Source organism: Aethalodelphis obliquidens, unplaced genomic scaffold (genome assembly GCF_003676395.1).
Source record: "Aethalodelphis obliquidens isolate GAN/ISIS:26980383/991018 unplaced genomic scaffold, ASM367639v1 scaffold25, whole genome shotgun sequence".
NCBI classification, from domain to species: domain Eukaryota; kingdom Metazoa; phylum Chordata; class Mammalia; order Artiodactyla; family Delphinidae; genus Aethalodelphis; species Aethalodelphis obliquidens.
In genome coordinates, this window is record NW_020837969.1 from 22389341 (window position 1) to 22406875 (window position 17535).

The following is a 17535-nucleotide window of genomic DNA, read 5'->3' on the forward strand; positions in this document are numbered from 1 at the left end:
GGAAATAATAGCTGAAAGTTTTACAAATTTGATGAAAACTGTAAATAATAGATCGAAGAAGCTCAGCCAGCCCCAAGCACACACATACACCAAAAAAAGAAGAAAAAAAAAAAAAAAAACTGTACCAAGGTACAGCACAAGTCAAATTTCTTAAAGTCTGTGATAAAGAGAAATTATGAATGTATCCAGAACAAAAATCACATGTACATAGGAGTAAGGATAGCATGTAGGCAGATTTCTAGTCTGAAACAATGCAAGCCAGAAGATAGTGAAACAACATCTTTAAAATGTTAAAGGATGGGGAAAATAAGCCCTGAAAATAATTTGGTAGTCCCTAGAGGTATCATTTACAGTAACATTTGACAGGTGTCTGAAGGCAGAAACTTGGATGGGCTGCTTGTTTGATGATTCAGAAATTTTAGTCATCTGTTTTTATATGGCATTTTACATTTTAAAGGTATGTGGGTATATGTGGGAGAAAACTTTTCATGCACTTTTGAAATAGCTAGGATGGGTGGTTTTATCTCCATTTTACATGTGAGGAAGCTGAGCTATGTAGGTAATATAACTTTCAGAGTTCCACAAGTCCAGGACTGTGATCATGTTTCCTGACTTCCTATTCAGGACTCTTTTCCAAACTATCTGACCTCATTATTAGCTGTGTATTGCTCAAAAATAGTTCCTAAACTTAGAGACTGTCAGAACATATAAAATGTATGGAGTGCCTTGAAAGCAGTAATAGATAGCACAGTATTAAGTAATTCTATTGTATCAAAACATGTGAAGAAAATAAATTGAAAATCTTATTAAATCCCAAGGCCCAAAATAGAAGACATGAGACATGGTAGTACATTAAAGTATATTAGACCCTGTGTGAAAAGCCATTACAGTACTGAAACTTTAAATAAATGAGCAGAGATGGGAAAATTGCTATGGTTGCAGAGAAACTTTTAATTAAAGTAATGTTATTTCTGATTTTTTTTAAAAGGTGAGGACACGTTTGATTATTTTAATTATCATATTATATGTGAGCAGAGCACCTTTTAATAACTTGGTTCAAATTAAAATGTGGCAGAAATTAGTTGGGAAGAAACTTTATCTTCCTCCTGTATTTATACTGCATATGCAGTACATAAAATAGAAGAATTATATACTATCTTGGCATATTTCATCGTATCCAAGATAGGAAATTAATTCTGACCCATTACTAGCAACCTAATGGAATGAATACGGTCCATTGTCTTTTTTGTTTCCACTAGAATTTCTTCAAATATTCTTCAGAGATGATTTTCAGCTTTTCCTATTAAAGAGAAATTTTGACAGCTAGCTCTTTATGATAGAATTGGGATTGAAAAGTTAGAATTTGAAAGGTGGACAGGATGCAAGTAACATAAAGAAGAATGTTTCCAATTATGAGCAATATGAGCCCCGACATGTCTTCCCAGAACAGTAGGAATGGTCCATGATGGAAAGAAATTAAGAAATAATGTGGAATAGGTAGGGTAGGGCTTGATAACTGAAGGCCTTGGAAAACCAGTAGGAGAAGTAGGTGAATGGCACTGAAGTTAGAATTTACTCCTGAGATGAGTGAATTGTCTCTCATCCAGTTAGGAAATAGGAATTTTTGGCACTTCACCTCAGTATTTTCTGTGTATGTTAACACTCATTGTCTTTAAATAAATAAATACAGATTAGATGCCAAAGCAACAATTATTTACCTGAAGAGGGGGATACATTTTTCTTTCTCTTTTCTATCTAGTCAACTCCTTTACATCTAGCAGCGGGCTACAACCGAGTTCGGATCGTTCAGCTTCTTCTCCAGCATGGTGCTGACGTGCATGCAAAAGACAAAGGGTACGTGTATCAGCGTATTTCCTGTAGTGGTTTCATTCATGGATATTTACTCTTTGTTTTCAACATCTGATACACTAAAGTTTTTGAGCACTAGACAAAGTCTTATATCCCGTTGCCTTACAGCTTGTGTAGCATTTTAAGAATGTTCACGGTGATTTGACTTCATTTTCATGTTCCTACTAATTAAGGATTCTTCTCATAACAATTTCCTAAATTAGTTTAATTTTACTGTATTCTATTATTTGAAGTTAAAATTTGTTTCTCTCGATTGCAGTTACTATTTTTCAACTCTTAAGTTACACTGTAGAAAGATAGATAAATTAAAAATTCTGATAATCCAGTAACATAACTATCCTATTTATCAGGTATGAAAGGACCATCTCTTACTAATAAACTAAAATCATAAGTATACGTAAGTATACAATATTCTGATTTTATCCTGATGAAATCTTGGCCATCTAAACTGAGAAAACCTAAAAGGTCCTTATGAAGGTTGATATGGGAGAGAGGTATCTGGGAACCAAGAAAGCAGTATATCATTTATTTTATGAATAGGTGCATTTTGGAAACCTTTGTACCACTTTCCTAGCTAACCTCCAGGGACATGAGAATTGGGTCTGCTAGCCTATGTGATGGGCTAACATTTCTCATTTATGCCACTTTAATATCTAAAAGATAATTGACCTGACTGCCCAGATGAAGTAGTGTTCATATTACACTGATGAGCAGCATAAAGAAAAGAAGCCCTGGAGCAGGCTTTTGTTCACTTTGCCCCTCTCCATGTCAGGAAACACAGACAAGAAGAAAGAGCTCAGTACTTGAGACAGTTCTCAGAAGAGGAGTCCATCATTTAAAATCTGCTCTTTTTGGTGCTCTTTCTCTCTTGCCTGCGCCAGGTGTGCCACATGTGAATGGTGTTCCCATAGTATAGGGGCACAAATGCCTGATGCTCTTGTAAATCTCTTTTCCTTTGTGCATGTCTGAAAGCAGATGGTGTACAATAGGTGAGTCCTCAAGATAAGTACACCACAAAAAAGAGGGTCTTTGACTCATGCAGAATGATAACTCGGATATGCAAATTGTAATAGTTTGGATATTGAATTCTTATGCTGGAAATTACCATGAAAGTGAAATAAAATGGTAGGAATATTTCAATTCACTATCAGTTAACATGTATTTTCTATATACACTTACTATATAAAGCATGCGATTTTCAATTAGTACATGCACTTCTTCCTTTTACCAAAATGCTTTTCTAATTGGTGCTTTTATCATTATATTTAATGACATACATAAAACAAGATAAATACAAAAGGTTGAGCATTAGTTATGCTTTGTATTCTCTTATTTAATACTTCAAAATATTTTAAACATAATTGTACTAGGATTTATTAGATTTTGTTTCTTAGCACTTCTTGGATAAATGACTCTAAGTTCTTTGAAATGTCAGTATTTTAATTGGCCTTTTTCCATTTAGTGGACTTGTTCCTCTCCATAATGCATGTTCATATGGGCATTACGAAGTCACAGAACTGCTACTAAAGGTAAGAGAAATTAAAAATATTGAATATTATTTGCTTTTTTTTTTAACTCATCATGAGCTTTCATGCGGGTTTTTTGCCAAGATTTTTAAGATAATAAAATTGTTTTTTTTTAACGTTCACCATTGCCTTAAAATTTTTTAATTATTCAGCTTATTTTAAACTATTTTTTTAAAGCTGAAATTAAAGAAATTAAAACAATTGTTGACATTTCAGAGTTATAACTGAAATTTACAGTCAAATAAGCGAGTTTGTTTTTGATCCAGTGAAATGATTAGTGACCTATAACTTTTTTTTTTCTCAATTCAGCATGGAGCTTGTGTTAATGCTATGGATCTCTGGCAGTTTACCCCACTCCATGAGGCTGCTTCCAAGAATCGTGTAGAGGTCTGCTCTTTGTTACTTAGTCATGGTGCCGATCCCACTTTAGTCAACTGCCATGGCAAAAGTGCCGTGGATATGGCTCCAACGCCTGAGCTCCGGGAAAGATTGACTTGTATGTATTTATATCCTAAAGTCAACATTGCTTGTTGTAAATTGTAATATCTTTCTTTTTTTTAATATTAATTAATTTATTTGGTTGCGTCAGATCTTAGTTCCAGCTCACCAGTTCCTTAGTTGCAGCACGTGGGCTCTTTAGTTGTGGCATGCGTATGGGATCTAGTTCCCCGACCAGGGATTGAACCCAGGCCCCCTGCATTGGGAGTGTGGCATCTTAACTACTATTCCACCAGGGAAGTCCCTAGAATATCTTATTTTTGTTATTAGGGCTGTTGTTTTGTCTAACTTAGATAATAGACTTCTATTCTTACATGTTCACTAGTTTATTATCCTCTTTTCTTATCATTACTTTTCTTTTTGAATTCTACAGGAACCTCACATACATATACTATGTTTATTTTGTGTTTATTGAAGCCTAATTCTAATTCATGTGTTAAGTAAGGCTCCTTTTTTATTTTAAAGATAAAAGAGGATGATGAGTCCATCAATAACCATCTATTGAATACCTACTATGTTCCAGGAACTTGAAATATAGCAGTGTACAAACCAGAAAAAAATCTCTAAGCTCACAGAGGTTATATTCTTGTGCTATTGGTAGTAATAGATGATATCTAACATTATGGAATACTCACTATTTCCCAAGCCCTGCAAGTTGCACATTCATGTTTTTATTTATGTGTGTTATAGCCCAAGTGCAATCACTTGCCCAAGTTTAAATAAGATAATTTTTATGATTTGGTGGAAGTAATCTTCTCAGGTACTGATACATATTACCTATGTTTACATATGCATGTTTTTAAATAAACTTTTAGAATAGTTTTAGATTTACATAAAACTTAACAAAAATAGTACAGAGAGTTCTTTTATACCCTATATGCAGTTTCCCCTATAAACATATTAATATGGTACATTTGTCAAAATAATGAACCAATACTGACACATTATTAATTAAAGGCTGTACTCTATTCAGATTTCCTTATTTTTTTACTGAAAGTCCTTTTTCTGTTCCAGGATCCCATTCAGGATACCACATTACATTTAGTTGTCATATCGAATACTGAGATATATTTAATTCTATACGTAGGCATTACAGGTTTAAATTAAAGTAGGCATTACCTACCTAATTTTTCATTTGTCCCATGGTTGATATTCTCTTACATCTAGGATTCTAAGAATCAGATAACTAGATTTAAACACCTGAGAAGACCTTTAAATGATAATTTAAGAAAAAGGCATAGTCAGAATGAAAACATCATTTAAGTTTAAACAGATTGTAAATTAGTTTATGTTAAAACAGGAAGAGTTCCTTGCAGTTTTGATCTTGTTTAAATGGAAATTTAAACTTATTTTGGTACCAGAACAGATGACATCTACTAGATTACAGGCCAGCACAAACCAGATTATAACTGGGCAGATGTCTTAGCAATGAATCCTTGTAGAAGTGCATTTATTCTCTCTCCCACTCATATGACTCTTGCCATATGTTATCTTGCATTATATAGTGCATTTTTCTATGTGTTGTTCTGTCTCCCCAGTGAAGTTTAAATTCTTAGAAAGACCTTTGGTTTTATTATTCTGTCTTCTTAGCACCTATACAATGCCTTGTTACCTAATAAAATGTTTTGATGGTAATTGTGCTTGGGTCTGTATCTGCCTACCCCCAACTTAGCACAGTGCCTTGTGCATGCTGTGTGCCCAGCAGGTTTATTGAATTGAATTTAACTTAACTCAAAATTTATTTTTTACATCTTTTTCTAATTTCCTTCTTTTAGTTTTATACCCTGGGCTCAGCGTTATCCCCATGTCACCAATTTGACTTCTTTTTTCCTTTGAGTCATTTTGTAAATTATGAGTACTGTTATGGGTTTTTATGTTGTATTTCACTGGTCTACCTGATTCCACTGTAAACACTAAGATTTAACCTAAATTTGTATAGTTTTGTAAAGGAAGAAGTTCCCTGATTAGAGTACTTTGCGACCTTCTCAGTATCTCCTTTATTTTATTAAATAAGATTCTACCAAGGAATTATCTGAAGGAAAGGATGTAACAAAGTTGGAACTTTTCTAACCAGTTTTCATCCTCATGCTCACTGCTTTATACTAGGCAACCACAATGACAGAATTCTTTTTAAGAAAATTATACAGGAAACAAAAACAATATTTTGATCATACGCATGGTTACAGCATTTTCATTACACACATTTTTTTTGCTCTTTCTTGTTTACTTTTTTATTTTTGTTTTCATGAAGCCAATTGAACACAACAGTGTGGGTTCTGCACACACTGGAGCTGAAAATACTAAAAGTAGCTTTTATTCTTGTTTCCAAATGCATTTAGAAAGAGAGATTTTTAAGGCATTTTATAAATATTAAGTTTTCAGGGTAATTGGGATTTCTGAAGTTTCATAGGCCTGTACTTTGAAGAATTTAGCAGTGATAAAGTACCACTAAACAAGAGGTTATATAAAGATGTTTTTTCCCCAAACCTGCCATGACTTATTTTATAAATATTCAGCATTCATGCAATAAATACTTATTGGCTACCTACTATATGCCAAGCACTGTGCTAGGTGATGGGACTACCATAGCAGATAAGACAGTGTGATAAGTCCTGTGATATACAGCTAAAGGCAAGTACGAAGGACTTCATAAGAAGGAATACTAATGGGGAACAACAGGAAGGCTTATCCAAGTATCTGAATTGAGACCTTGAGTGACGAGTAGTAGTTAATAAGACGCGAGTATGTGCACACGTGTGAATCCGTGTGTCTCTCTGTCTATTTAAAATTGCCTTCCTTTTAATTAATTGATTGATTAATTAATTTATTTATTTAGGCTGCATCGGGTCTTAGTTGCGGCATGCGGGATCTTTCATTGCAGTGAGTGGGCTCTTTGTTGCAGCATGCGGGCTTCTCTCCAGTTGTGGCACGTGGGCGCCAGAGCATGTGGGCTCTGTAGTTGTGGTGTGCGGGCTTAGTTGCCCCGCAGCATGTGGGATCTTAGTTCCCCAACCAGGGATCGAACCCACATCCTCTGCATTGGAAGGTGGATTCTTAACCGCTGGACCACCAGGGAAGTCCCTCTTCCTGTCTTTTGAAGAGCAGAAAGTGACATGGGGCCCTCAAAGGAAAGGGAGAAAGGAAAAGAGAAAGAATTCAGCCAAGTGACTCAGCTTTGCTGTGCACCTGAAGCTGTCACAACATTGTTAATCAGCTATACTCCAATATAAAATAAAAAGTTAAAAAAACCTGAGAGATACTGTCAATACTTTATGCCTGATAATATCAAATATTTATATGAAATGGGCAAATACCTAGAAAAAAATCTTACTTTAAAAAAAAAAAAAAAAGAATTCAGTACCAGGCAGATGCAAAGGCAGGCCTGGAATTAATGTAACATATTAGGTCACATATCATTATATCTTTTTAGAACAATGTTCAGCTTTTTGTTAATAAGTAGTCATATCAAAATACAATCCAACCTTGTAAAATAGAAAATAAGATGATTTGCTTTTAATGAGTAAGAGTGGTGGATTCTTACTTATGCAATTAATTTAGAAATGCCTTTTTAAAAATCTCTTACTTGCTTATACAAATAATAAATAAACATTAACTGTTCTTTGAAAAATTTTCAGACTCTGGCACTTCCCACATAATTCAGTTCTTCCCTTCTCTGTGTCAAGACATAATCACTATTAACATTTTGGTGAATATTTCTCTAAATGTCTTTTTTATATCATTAGTTATATTTAGTTATGGTGGCAGTAGAAGTAGTAACAGTACCAAAAAAAAGGGTCAGCCTGTCCTCCCCATTTGCTACTTGAATTTTCATTTAATAATATATACCTTCACGTCAGTATATACATAGATCTATCTTTTTGTTTAAGAGTTATAAAGTATTCCAGTGTATAAGTATTCACAAATTATTTAACTGGTTTCTATTTGTGGAACATTTAGGTTGCTTGTTTTAAAACTTTGCTGGAGTGAGTATCTTTATGAACTCCGAGTAGAAAATAGTCTTATTTCAAAATTTTTCATTGACCTACACCCTCATCCTTTGCACCTTTATCATCATATTGTCATTTGTTGCTGTTGCTAAAATAGAGGAATGTGTAAAATTAATAATTTATCTACTTTATTTATAATCATGCTAATGATTTTTATAGATTTTAAATATTTATATGTCAACCATTATTTCATTAACAGATGAATTTAAAGGTCATTCTTTACTACAAGCAGCCAGAGAAGCAGACCTAGCGAAAGTTAAAAAAACACTTGCTTTGGAAATCATTAATTTCAAACAACCACAGTCTCATGAAACTGCACTGGTAAGATCCTATTGTTAATCCATTCCTTGGGTCTGTAATGGTAGTGTAAATGCAGAATACGATTTTCATTTCAGAAACATTAAGGTAACTTTAGTATCTGAAGTGCCAGGAATTTGCATTTTAATATTGGTTGCATTGATTTTTAAATTTGGTTAGGGAGATAATTGCTTTCATGGATGAGAGAATAGACATTTGCTCAACCTTAATCTGAAAATTATTTTTACTTTTGTCTTTACCCAACCATATTATAACAAATGTACTTTTGTGGCCAGTGCTCTCATGAAATACAAGATGTGATTTTTCTCTATAGAATCTTCTTTTTCTTGTGGTTGCTAGATAAATACTGTATTTGCTTTCTATCAACGATTAAATTATTTTCAAAGATACTTGCATCATCATTTTGAGCAATTGTAGTCAAAGAATTGTTACATTCATTATAGAAAAATGGTATGGTTAGGAATTTTTTTGTTCTAGACGGTACAAAATTTTAAAACTATTCATGTTTTTTCTTCTACTGTACTTTGAGAAAGATTGTTCTATTTTCCTTGTCATTGACCACATTAAGTTTCAGGTATAGGGCTGGTTGGATTATACCTGAATTCAGAATTTAAGCATAAGTGATGCTTCTATCACAGACCTCTAAATATGCTTCAGTTAACATTCTTTATATCTGGCACAAAAGGGTCAAACTCTAGGCAGTACCTGCTAAAAACAACATTATAAGAGTTACCAAACCAAAATAGGCCAACTGTATATATACTCAGAATATGGCTCTCATGCTGGGGTTTAGATACATTCAAGCTACACAGCATTTCTGCCAGGAGACACTCAAAGCCACAGAATGAACCTGACCTGCTTTTTTAGAGTATTCACTCTGTTCATTAGTATGTAGTTTTCTTACTTTTTCAGTTTTAATACAAACATGAATATAAAATGAAGTTGAATATAAAAGTTGTATAAATAGAGGGTAAGACATAAAATTTCTGAGAATACTTCTCCCTCTAAGCTCCTTCAAGTCTGTTACCTTCTTACCTGTCCCTGGGCATATGGACTTATTCTCCTGTAGTGCTAGGAGTACCTCTGGGAAAGAGCTTGAGAAATATTGATTTATGTGGCTGACAGCCTACTGAAGGATTGAGTAATTCAGTTATAGATTTCTGTAGCTTTGGAGAGGCAGTATTCTGATACCTTCAAGTAAATATATACTGAATAATTACTTATTGGCTGAAGGGAAAGAAATGAAGTCTCTTACTGCTCAACTGAGAGCATAATTTCACCTTGGTTTAAAGGCTTATGTTTTATACTCCCAGTGTATTTAGGAGGAATTTTGATCATCTCCATAATGTTAAAATACATGTTTTGAGATAACAGTGTTTTAAATAGTCAGCAGGCGCTATTCAATTCAGAAATCTATTTTTACATAGAAATTTATTTTATTAACTTGGTTTTCTTTACTTTACAGCACTGTGCTGTGGCCTCCCTGCATCCCAAACGCAAACAAGTGACAGAATTGTTACTTAGAAAAGGAGCAAATGTTAATGAAAAAAATAAAGAGTAAGTGCAGTTGCAGAAGGAGTTGCTCAGTTCTTAAAGGGAAAGTGTGGTACAAGTTTGGACATTACCTTTTCCTTTCCTCCTCTCCATAGTTTCATGACGCCCCTGCATGTTGCAGCAGAAAGGGCCCACAATGATGTCATGGAAGTTCTACATAAACATGGAGCAAAGGTAAGGTTCATGCCTGAGATAAGGTGCCAACCTTGGCATTGAGTAGCTAGCTGCACTTAAGACTATTCCTATTCTCTCTGATTCTCCCGAAGAAATTAATCTTATAAAGGACTGTTAGCATGTATTTGAATTCATAGATTCTCCTTTAAAGCTGATTTAAATCTTGTTACTAATAGAGATAATTACCTGTGTTTTATATTGTACTTTACTATCATTCTTCTATAAAGCAATAAAGGTGGCTATGGTCTTATCATTTGAAATACATTTCAACTTTATATTGTTTCACCTTAATATTGGAATTGATGTATTTTGGTAGTCAACATCAATTACGGTTTATCAGAAAGTAATTTATGTAAATGATAGGTAAAATATTGCTACCTATTTTAAAGAACATTTGTTCCTTCAAACTGGTAATGATAATAATTTTCTCAAATAACCTTAATATAAAGAAATAAAATTTTAATAACCATTTTTATTGGCATTGTCTGAGTGACATTATCTGTAACTCCATGACTCCATAAATTGCTTGAGGAAAATTTGCTTGAAGGGAAGCAAACTGGTTGTTTTTCGGAGGTACTTGAACTTGCAGATTTTTAAATCCTTAAGAGTGAATACTTTAAAGCAGGAGTCCCCAAAGTAGGGTGCAGACACTCTATGGAACATACAAGATGAGCCATTGGGTGTAGGAAAAAAATATTAGAATTTTGATTTATTAAAATAGTAATTTATTTACAAATGAAAAAGTTAAGATCTACAGTAAGTCCCCTACATACAAACAAGTTCTGTTCCGAGAGCATGTTCATAAGTCTAATTTGTTCTTAAGTCTAACAAAGTTAGCCTAGGTACCCAACTAACACAGTCGACTGTATAGTGCTGTACTGTAATAGGTTTATAATCCTTTTCACACAAGTAACACATAAAAAACAAACATAAAAAATAAAACATTTTTAATCTTACAGTACAGTACCTTGAAAAGTACAGTAGTGCAGTACAACAGCTGGCACTTCTTAGCAGTACCAGCTACATCACCACTGCTTTTTATGCTTGCTTCCAGACATCCTGGGCTTGAAATAATGATACTGTACCACTGTACTCTATACAGTACTGTAAAGTATACAAAAGCAGAACCACTTGTAGAGGATGCATTCATGTAAAAATGTATGCCAGACATGTGAACTAACTTACATGATTGGAGATGGGAACGCACGTTCGCATCTTTGAAAGTTCGCAACTTGAAGGTTTATATGTAGGGGACTTACTGTACTAATATTTCATACACAGATTGATGCTGGCACTCTCATTATGTCCATGTGTCAACCTGTCTGAGTCATGTCAGAGCCCAAGGTGTTTCGTGAGGAAGAACACGAGTTGTGTGTGTGTGGATTGACCGTGGTACACTCACTCGTCTGCTCACTTTCAGCACTTTGTGACACATTGCACTTTACATGAGTAGATTTATGGATATTATCCTAAATGGTAGAATCTTGATAAATATCGTCGTTGAAAATCAGAGGGAATGACCATGACAATCTTATAGCATAAAAAGTTTATCCGGCTATTTTATGAATCAGGATTTTCGGGTTGACGTACTTAGTTGTTGTGCCTTTATTTTTTTTTTTAATGAAAATAAGGAAGTTCAAAATTTGCTGATAGTTCTATGGTGACAAATGACTATTACTTGTATGTAGGTACTTTTTTTTTTAAAGAGAAACATAATCAGAACCTTAAAGGTGAAAGTTATATATTTTAGAGTGAATGAGAAAGTAACTGCTCTTTAAAAGGAACTTTAACAAATGAAGAGGACATTTTGAAAATAGATTTTTAGAAAATATCCACTGTTTTGTGATTTTGTTGCCAAAAAATGATGTGTATTTATCACCCATCTGTCATATCTATATAATTTAAAAACTGGGCAACAGGATTTTCTAACCTGTTTTAAAGTTTTTGTTTTGTTTTAAAATTTGTGTTCAGGTAGTTTTTGAACCTATTAAAAATATTTTAATGCAACACCTCATAATAAGTTTGCAAGAATCAAGAAAAATGCAATTTTACTAGCAGAATTCAGTTAAAACCTTAGCATAATTAGTAAATTACATTAAAAAATAAACATTGTGATTTAGAAGGCTTTGCTAACAATGCACTTTTTCCAGTGGCACTACATATCTATGTGAAATCTTTTTAGCTAATCTAGCCAATGGGACCAACTATTGAAAATGAACTTAGAATCAGACCCTCAAATCTACAACATAATTTTTATAAGATTTTTTTAAGTTTCTTTTAATTGAGCCAAATGATATTTTGTACGACTAATAATTTAAAATTTTTTTAATTTTTAATTGTTTCACCTCTTTCCCATCCTTTGTAATTTTTTTGTATAAATTTTTTATATATTTATTATGTATTAGTTTAGCCCTGCTTGGTTATAATTTACAAATGTACATAAATGTATATTGAGACGGTTCTTAAAACATTTTTTTATTCCTAAGGTGCATGATCCTTGCTTTAAAAGGACGGTTGATGTTTTTAATTAAACAGGATGAGCTGGAATGAAAGGAACAGAGTTCTACAGATTTATTACCTATTTTCAGGGTACAACTACTGCACTGTTACATAAATAATGTCTTGTTGTTCTGTCAAACAAAATAATAAGCTAAGTAGGCTTTCTGCTACACTTAAGAGCATGGTATGTTTATCATTTACCTATTTTTAAAAATACCTTATGGCATTTATAATGTTCTTGAATAACCATTAATAATGCCCTTCATTTTGGGAAAGTATCTCTTTGTTGTCTCCCACGAGTCATTTTATTTCCTGAAGGTTCAGTGAGAAATAACATTATTTTATATAACCTATCCTAGTCAGCATTACTCTAGGTCTGTGGTTCTAAATCTTTTTTCTGCCCTTCATGTTCACAGTACATTCTCATCAATGACGTCACAATTTATCAGTGGGTCATGTATAATTTTAACCACCCTGCTAGTGATGTAGAATGCCTTTTATACTAGCATATCCCTAGTCCTTCCACTTCAGTTCAACAAAATTGAGAATTCCTGCGACTAGGCACTTTAAATGGGAAAAAAAGTCATATTTAATCAGGGTTAGGAACCAATAGATACAAATTTCCATCCTCCCCTTCACTCATTTCCTGGTTCCAAGGCAAACTGCTATCCCTCAGGGCTAGTTTATCTGGTGTCTAATGCATTAGTAAAAGCTCGCTATAAAGACCCAACTTAGCTACTGTTGGGCCCTAATGTTTGCTTGCCTAGTGTTCTTTCTGGGCAACTTGTGGTTCCAATTTGATGTTTGAATGACTCATTGTTTCCATTTGATTCTAAAAGCACCTTCTGAACAAGTAGCCCCACTCCCAAATTAGGATTCAGCCCTCTTAGGCTGCTTCTACCATTCGCTGTCTTCCCCTCCTCATGATGAACCTAGTTCTCAAGCTAAGACTACTAAATCAGAAAAGGCAGAGAATTTGGTAGGGAGATCTAATACCATTAACTAACTTGCCTTACTTAGACAAATAGAACCTAGTAATATTTATATAAGCCAAAGCATTCGTTTGTGTAAAACTTGGTAATAAATACAAAGTACAGGTTCACTCTGCAAGTTAAGCATATTGTGTATGTAACATAGACAGATACAGTTTTCAGTTTAGAATCTTCCACTTTCTAGTTTTATGACCGTGAACTTAATTTCTCTGAACCTCAGTTGACTCATTGGTGATATGTGGGTATTAATACCTCCCCTACAAGGGTGTTTTTTTTTGTTTGTTTTTTTGGTAAAAATTGAATGAGCTTATGTATATATGTATGTTGTATAGTACCTGGCACACAAACAATACTTTGATTGCTAGTAAGTATGAGCATTGTATTTTTTTCTATATTTGTCTTTTCAAACTTATATACTATATATTTCCTTTAATTATCTACATTTTATTTAAGAGATGTATATAATCCCTTTATCATTTGTTTTGATCCACTAGCTCAACATTGAGTTGTAAAATGATAAAGATTGTGAGCTAGATACTGTGGGAAATAGTTTGGAAGTTAAAGCAGTTACCAAACTTGAAGCTAATCCTGAACCAATTTAGTGGCATCAGTAATGAAAAAGGAAGAGAAAGACGAAAGCCATTTGGAAAGACTAATTGGGTGCTGGAATAGACTTAGAAAATGGTGGTAGTTGGAAATGAATTGGTGCTGGAATAAACTTAGAAAGTGGTGGTACAATTAAGGGAGTAAGAAAGCTAGAAAGAAATACTGGTGTCCTATGTCTTGGTAATGATTTTGTACTTGGAGTTAATATGATACAGGGACATTAAATAAAACTAGTGGTTGGAAATACAGCACTAGAGTATGAAAGAGAGCTTAGGATTAGAAAGATCTATTGGGAAGCCATTGACATAGTGATCATACATTGTGGGAATGAGGAAGGTTCCTGGGAGAGAATGTGGAGAGATGAGTTGAGAGTCAAGGAATAACCTTTGAGGATTACTCATGTTTGTGGAACAGTAGTGGGAAGAGGAACTGAAAGGCTTATCATGGTGTCTATTGAGTGCAACGGAGTGTGAAGAAGGAACAGGTGATTAGTGCTGCAGAGAGAAACCAAGGTGGACGATCCATTTAACTTGGCAATTTTCACATAAGGGCCTTGGTAGCTTTTGAAGGAGGTGTTCCAAAGATACAGAGGTAGAAAATTGTATTAGTTAGGGTCTTGGCAATAAATAGCACACTCAGAGTGGGTAATTTGAGGAAAGTTTAATAAAGGAGTTATATACAAAGGTGTGGGCAAGGTTTAGGAAATCAACAAAGGATGAGGTAGTACCAGCAGCAAGTGGGAGCTATCATCATCCTGGGCCTGAAGGGGCAAGGAACAGGGGAGCTATATAGAGCAGGCCACCTGACAGCATCTGTAGCCTTTGATAAAGGCTATATCCAATCCATACTCCTCACTCTTCTCCTTCCCACCAGTCCCCTTGTCATTACTTCCCACTGGCCAAATACAACGAAAAGTTAAAGACCAAAAGAGCCCATTGATGTGATCCATACACGTGATTTTCCCAGGACACAGAGCAGGGTGGAGGGTGGATGTGGGTCCAGGGAGGCAAGCAGGCAATATTTAGCAAAAGGACAGAAAACAAATGACTCTTAAGGAAAGGATGGTTATAAGAAAATGGGGTTATTAACCAACTTATTTGAGAAATCCACTTTTATAGGAGTAAACGTCTGTATCTTAAAAAATTAATAATTATCTCTACCAACCCCTGCTTCACAAGATTACTGTAAGGCCTAAATGGGAAAGACATGAAGATTTTATGCTTTTTTCTTTATTATTGTTAATGTACCCTGGCATTCTGCATTCTGTTGCTACTGCCTTGTTTGCTATCATTATTAAGTACAACCTAAGCCCCAATTGCATACGGTATTATTAATACAGCAGATACAAAAGGTTTAATTCAGAAGTGCTTTTTTTTCATACATGAAAGCACTGCTATTTTGTCATTAGTGAGCATCTGTTAAATGTGTGAAACATGAAAACTTTTTTTTGATGTTCGTATGTCTTAATTTGACAGATTTATTTATAATGTATGTAAGAAGAAATTGTGTCAATAGTCATTGGCATTAAATGGGCTTATTTCTCATATTGAGAGTGATCAAGACCTTTGCTCACTTTGGAGAAATGTGTTTGCTTATTTTAAGGATTTTATTAATGCTCTTCTAGAGGTGGATTGATAAGCAGATTCTATTAGGCCAAAGGTGTTAAAGTGCTTTTAAAGATATAGATCCAAAGTAGCTTTTATAGTTCAAATGATATCTGAAGTTTGATCATATCAAAATAAAGTCCAAAGGGGCCAGTGTCTCAGAGACATTTTAGTTACTGTTCAGTTAGATTGACTGAATCTAGATTAGACATAAGTAGAAATCTGTTTTATACTTATTTATATACATGCCTGCTTGTTACTTCTATGAGATAACCATGTGGTTAATCCCAAAGAAATAATCTGCAGGAATTCTAGCTGAGATTCGCAAAAGGCTGGAACAACAAGTTTCGAAACTGTTACCTTGGCTGCCATTCTCTCTCTGTGTCTGTCTCTCTTTCTCTTTCTGAGATTGTGTGGCTTTCTTTTCTCTGCTAGTCTTTGTTCATCTGCTTCATTCTTCTTTTTATAGACTATATTTTTCTGTTTTACTTCTCTATGGCCCAAATATGGTCTTTTCAACCCCTACTTTATAAGCCTTTGGCTTAAAAATATACCATCTGCAGCTGCCATCTCTCCCAAGTCTCAGGGATGAGAAAGGGAGCGTATGAATAAGACTTCAGTTTGTTTAGCACAGCCATGGGATTGGCACCTCGAGTCTAATCAGCTGTGCTCTCTGCAACTTATTTCTCTGACAGTTAGGGCATGTGGGCAAGGTAAGTACCCCTTTAGGAAAGCAAAGAAAGTATGCACCATTATAATATAATATACCTCTTTTCAGAGAACTTGATTGTTCCTTTTAAAATTCCATGTGAATATTGAAGGTTTACAAATAATAATACTCAAGTTTGGCTAGTAAACATTAATCTAGTTTCATGTTTCTCAAATTTAACTTTTCTCAAATTAAAATTTAACTTCTTAGACAGATTCCATACTCTGGTGGGTTCATAACACATGAAAGGATTAAAAACCTATTAGAGTAAAATATTGATTACTGTAGCAGAATTCTAGCTAAGAATTGAATTTTTGCTTATTTTATTTATTTCATTCCTCACAGGAGATACTTTTAACTGTGTATATCCCACTGTGGATAACAATGGCCTGTAAATATCTGTAAAAACGTAAATTATACTTTTATTATAGATAAAGTGAATCAGTTTTTTTCAATATTAAACAATTCTATCAACACAGGCATTTAACTTTTTTCCCTCCAGATTTCTAGAGAAAGAAGAAATGCATGGTTTTTGGTTAGAGAATAGTTTGGTAGTCTCTAATGTTTGTTCAGTATACAGAGTAGTATGTTGAAAACAATATTCTTTATCATAAGAATTTACTAATTTGTCATTCTTTTGAGCCCTCCATTTACCAACCATTTTCAAACAACCGGTGTACAAGGTATTGCACTTGTTACTATGAGGTATATAGGAAGTTTGAATTTGATAAAGATTCTTATCTTAAGGGACTTAAAATCTAAAAATAGTCTTGTCTAACATAGTCTACTTGAATATCTGTTATACGGGTTGGAAAGTACAGGTAGATTGCTATTCAGAGGAGAGACCAATTACTTCTGTTAGTGGTGGCAGGCTAGGGGAAAGAATGGAGAAATTCCATGAAGAAAATAGAATTTAAGCTAGGAATGTCCAAGAATTAGATATATAGAAATAGACAAAATACAAAGAATACATTTTAAATAATGACTCAATCTGAAAAGCAAAGGAGTTTTTTAGTCAGAAGTTATGATTAGTTAGTTCAGTAAGTGGAGTAATAGGTAGTCCATGGGGGATGGTGAAAATCTGAAAAGATATGCTGGAACAAGATCTTGCTGGTCTCAGCTGGAGAGCTTTGGTTTGTTCTCATGGTACTTTGAGAGCCACTGGAAATTTTGAATAGG

At 34.1% G+C, this 17535-nt stretch overlaps 1 protein-coding gene across 3 annotated transcripts in view; it reads left to right on the forward strand.

Moving 5' to 3' along the window:
• Positions 1–17535, forward strand: part of TNKS (tankyrase) — a 174580-nt gene that overhangs the window by 106406 nt on the left and 50639 nt on the right. For all 3 annotated transcript variants that reach the window (XR_003436266.1, XM_027122750.1, XM_027122751.1), the window contains exons 6-11: positions 1760–1854; positions 3332–3398; positions 3705–3891; positions 8100–8221; positions 9684–9775; positions 9868–9946. Coding sequence is in view for 2 of the 3 variants with exons in the window: in XM_027122750.1 (XP_026978551.1) it covers positions 1760–1854; positions 3332–3398; positions 3705–3891; positions 8100–8221; positions 9684–9775; positions 9868–9946 (642 nt within the window). In the remaining variant the exon portion in view is untranslated. The remainder of the gene's footprint in view (positions 1–1759; positions 1855–3331; positions 3399–3704; positions 3892–8099; positions 8222–9683; positions 9776–9867; positions 9947–17535) is intronic.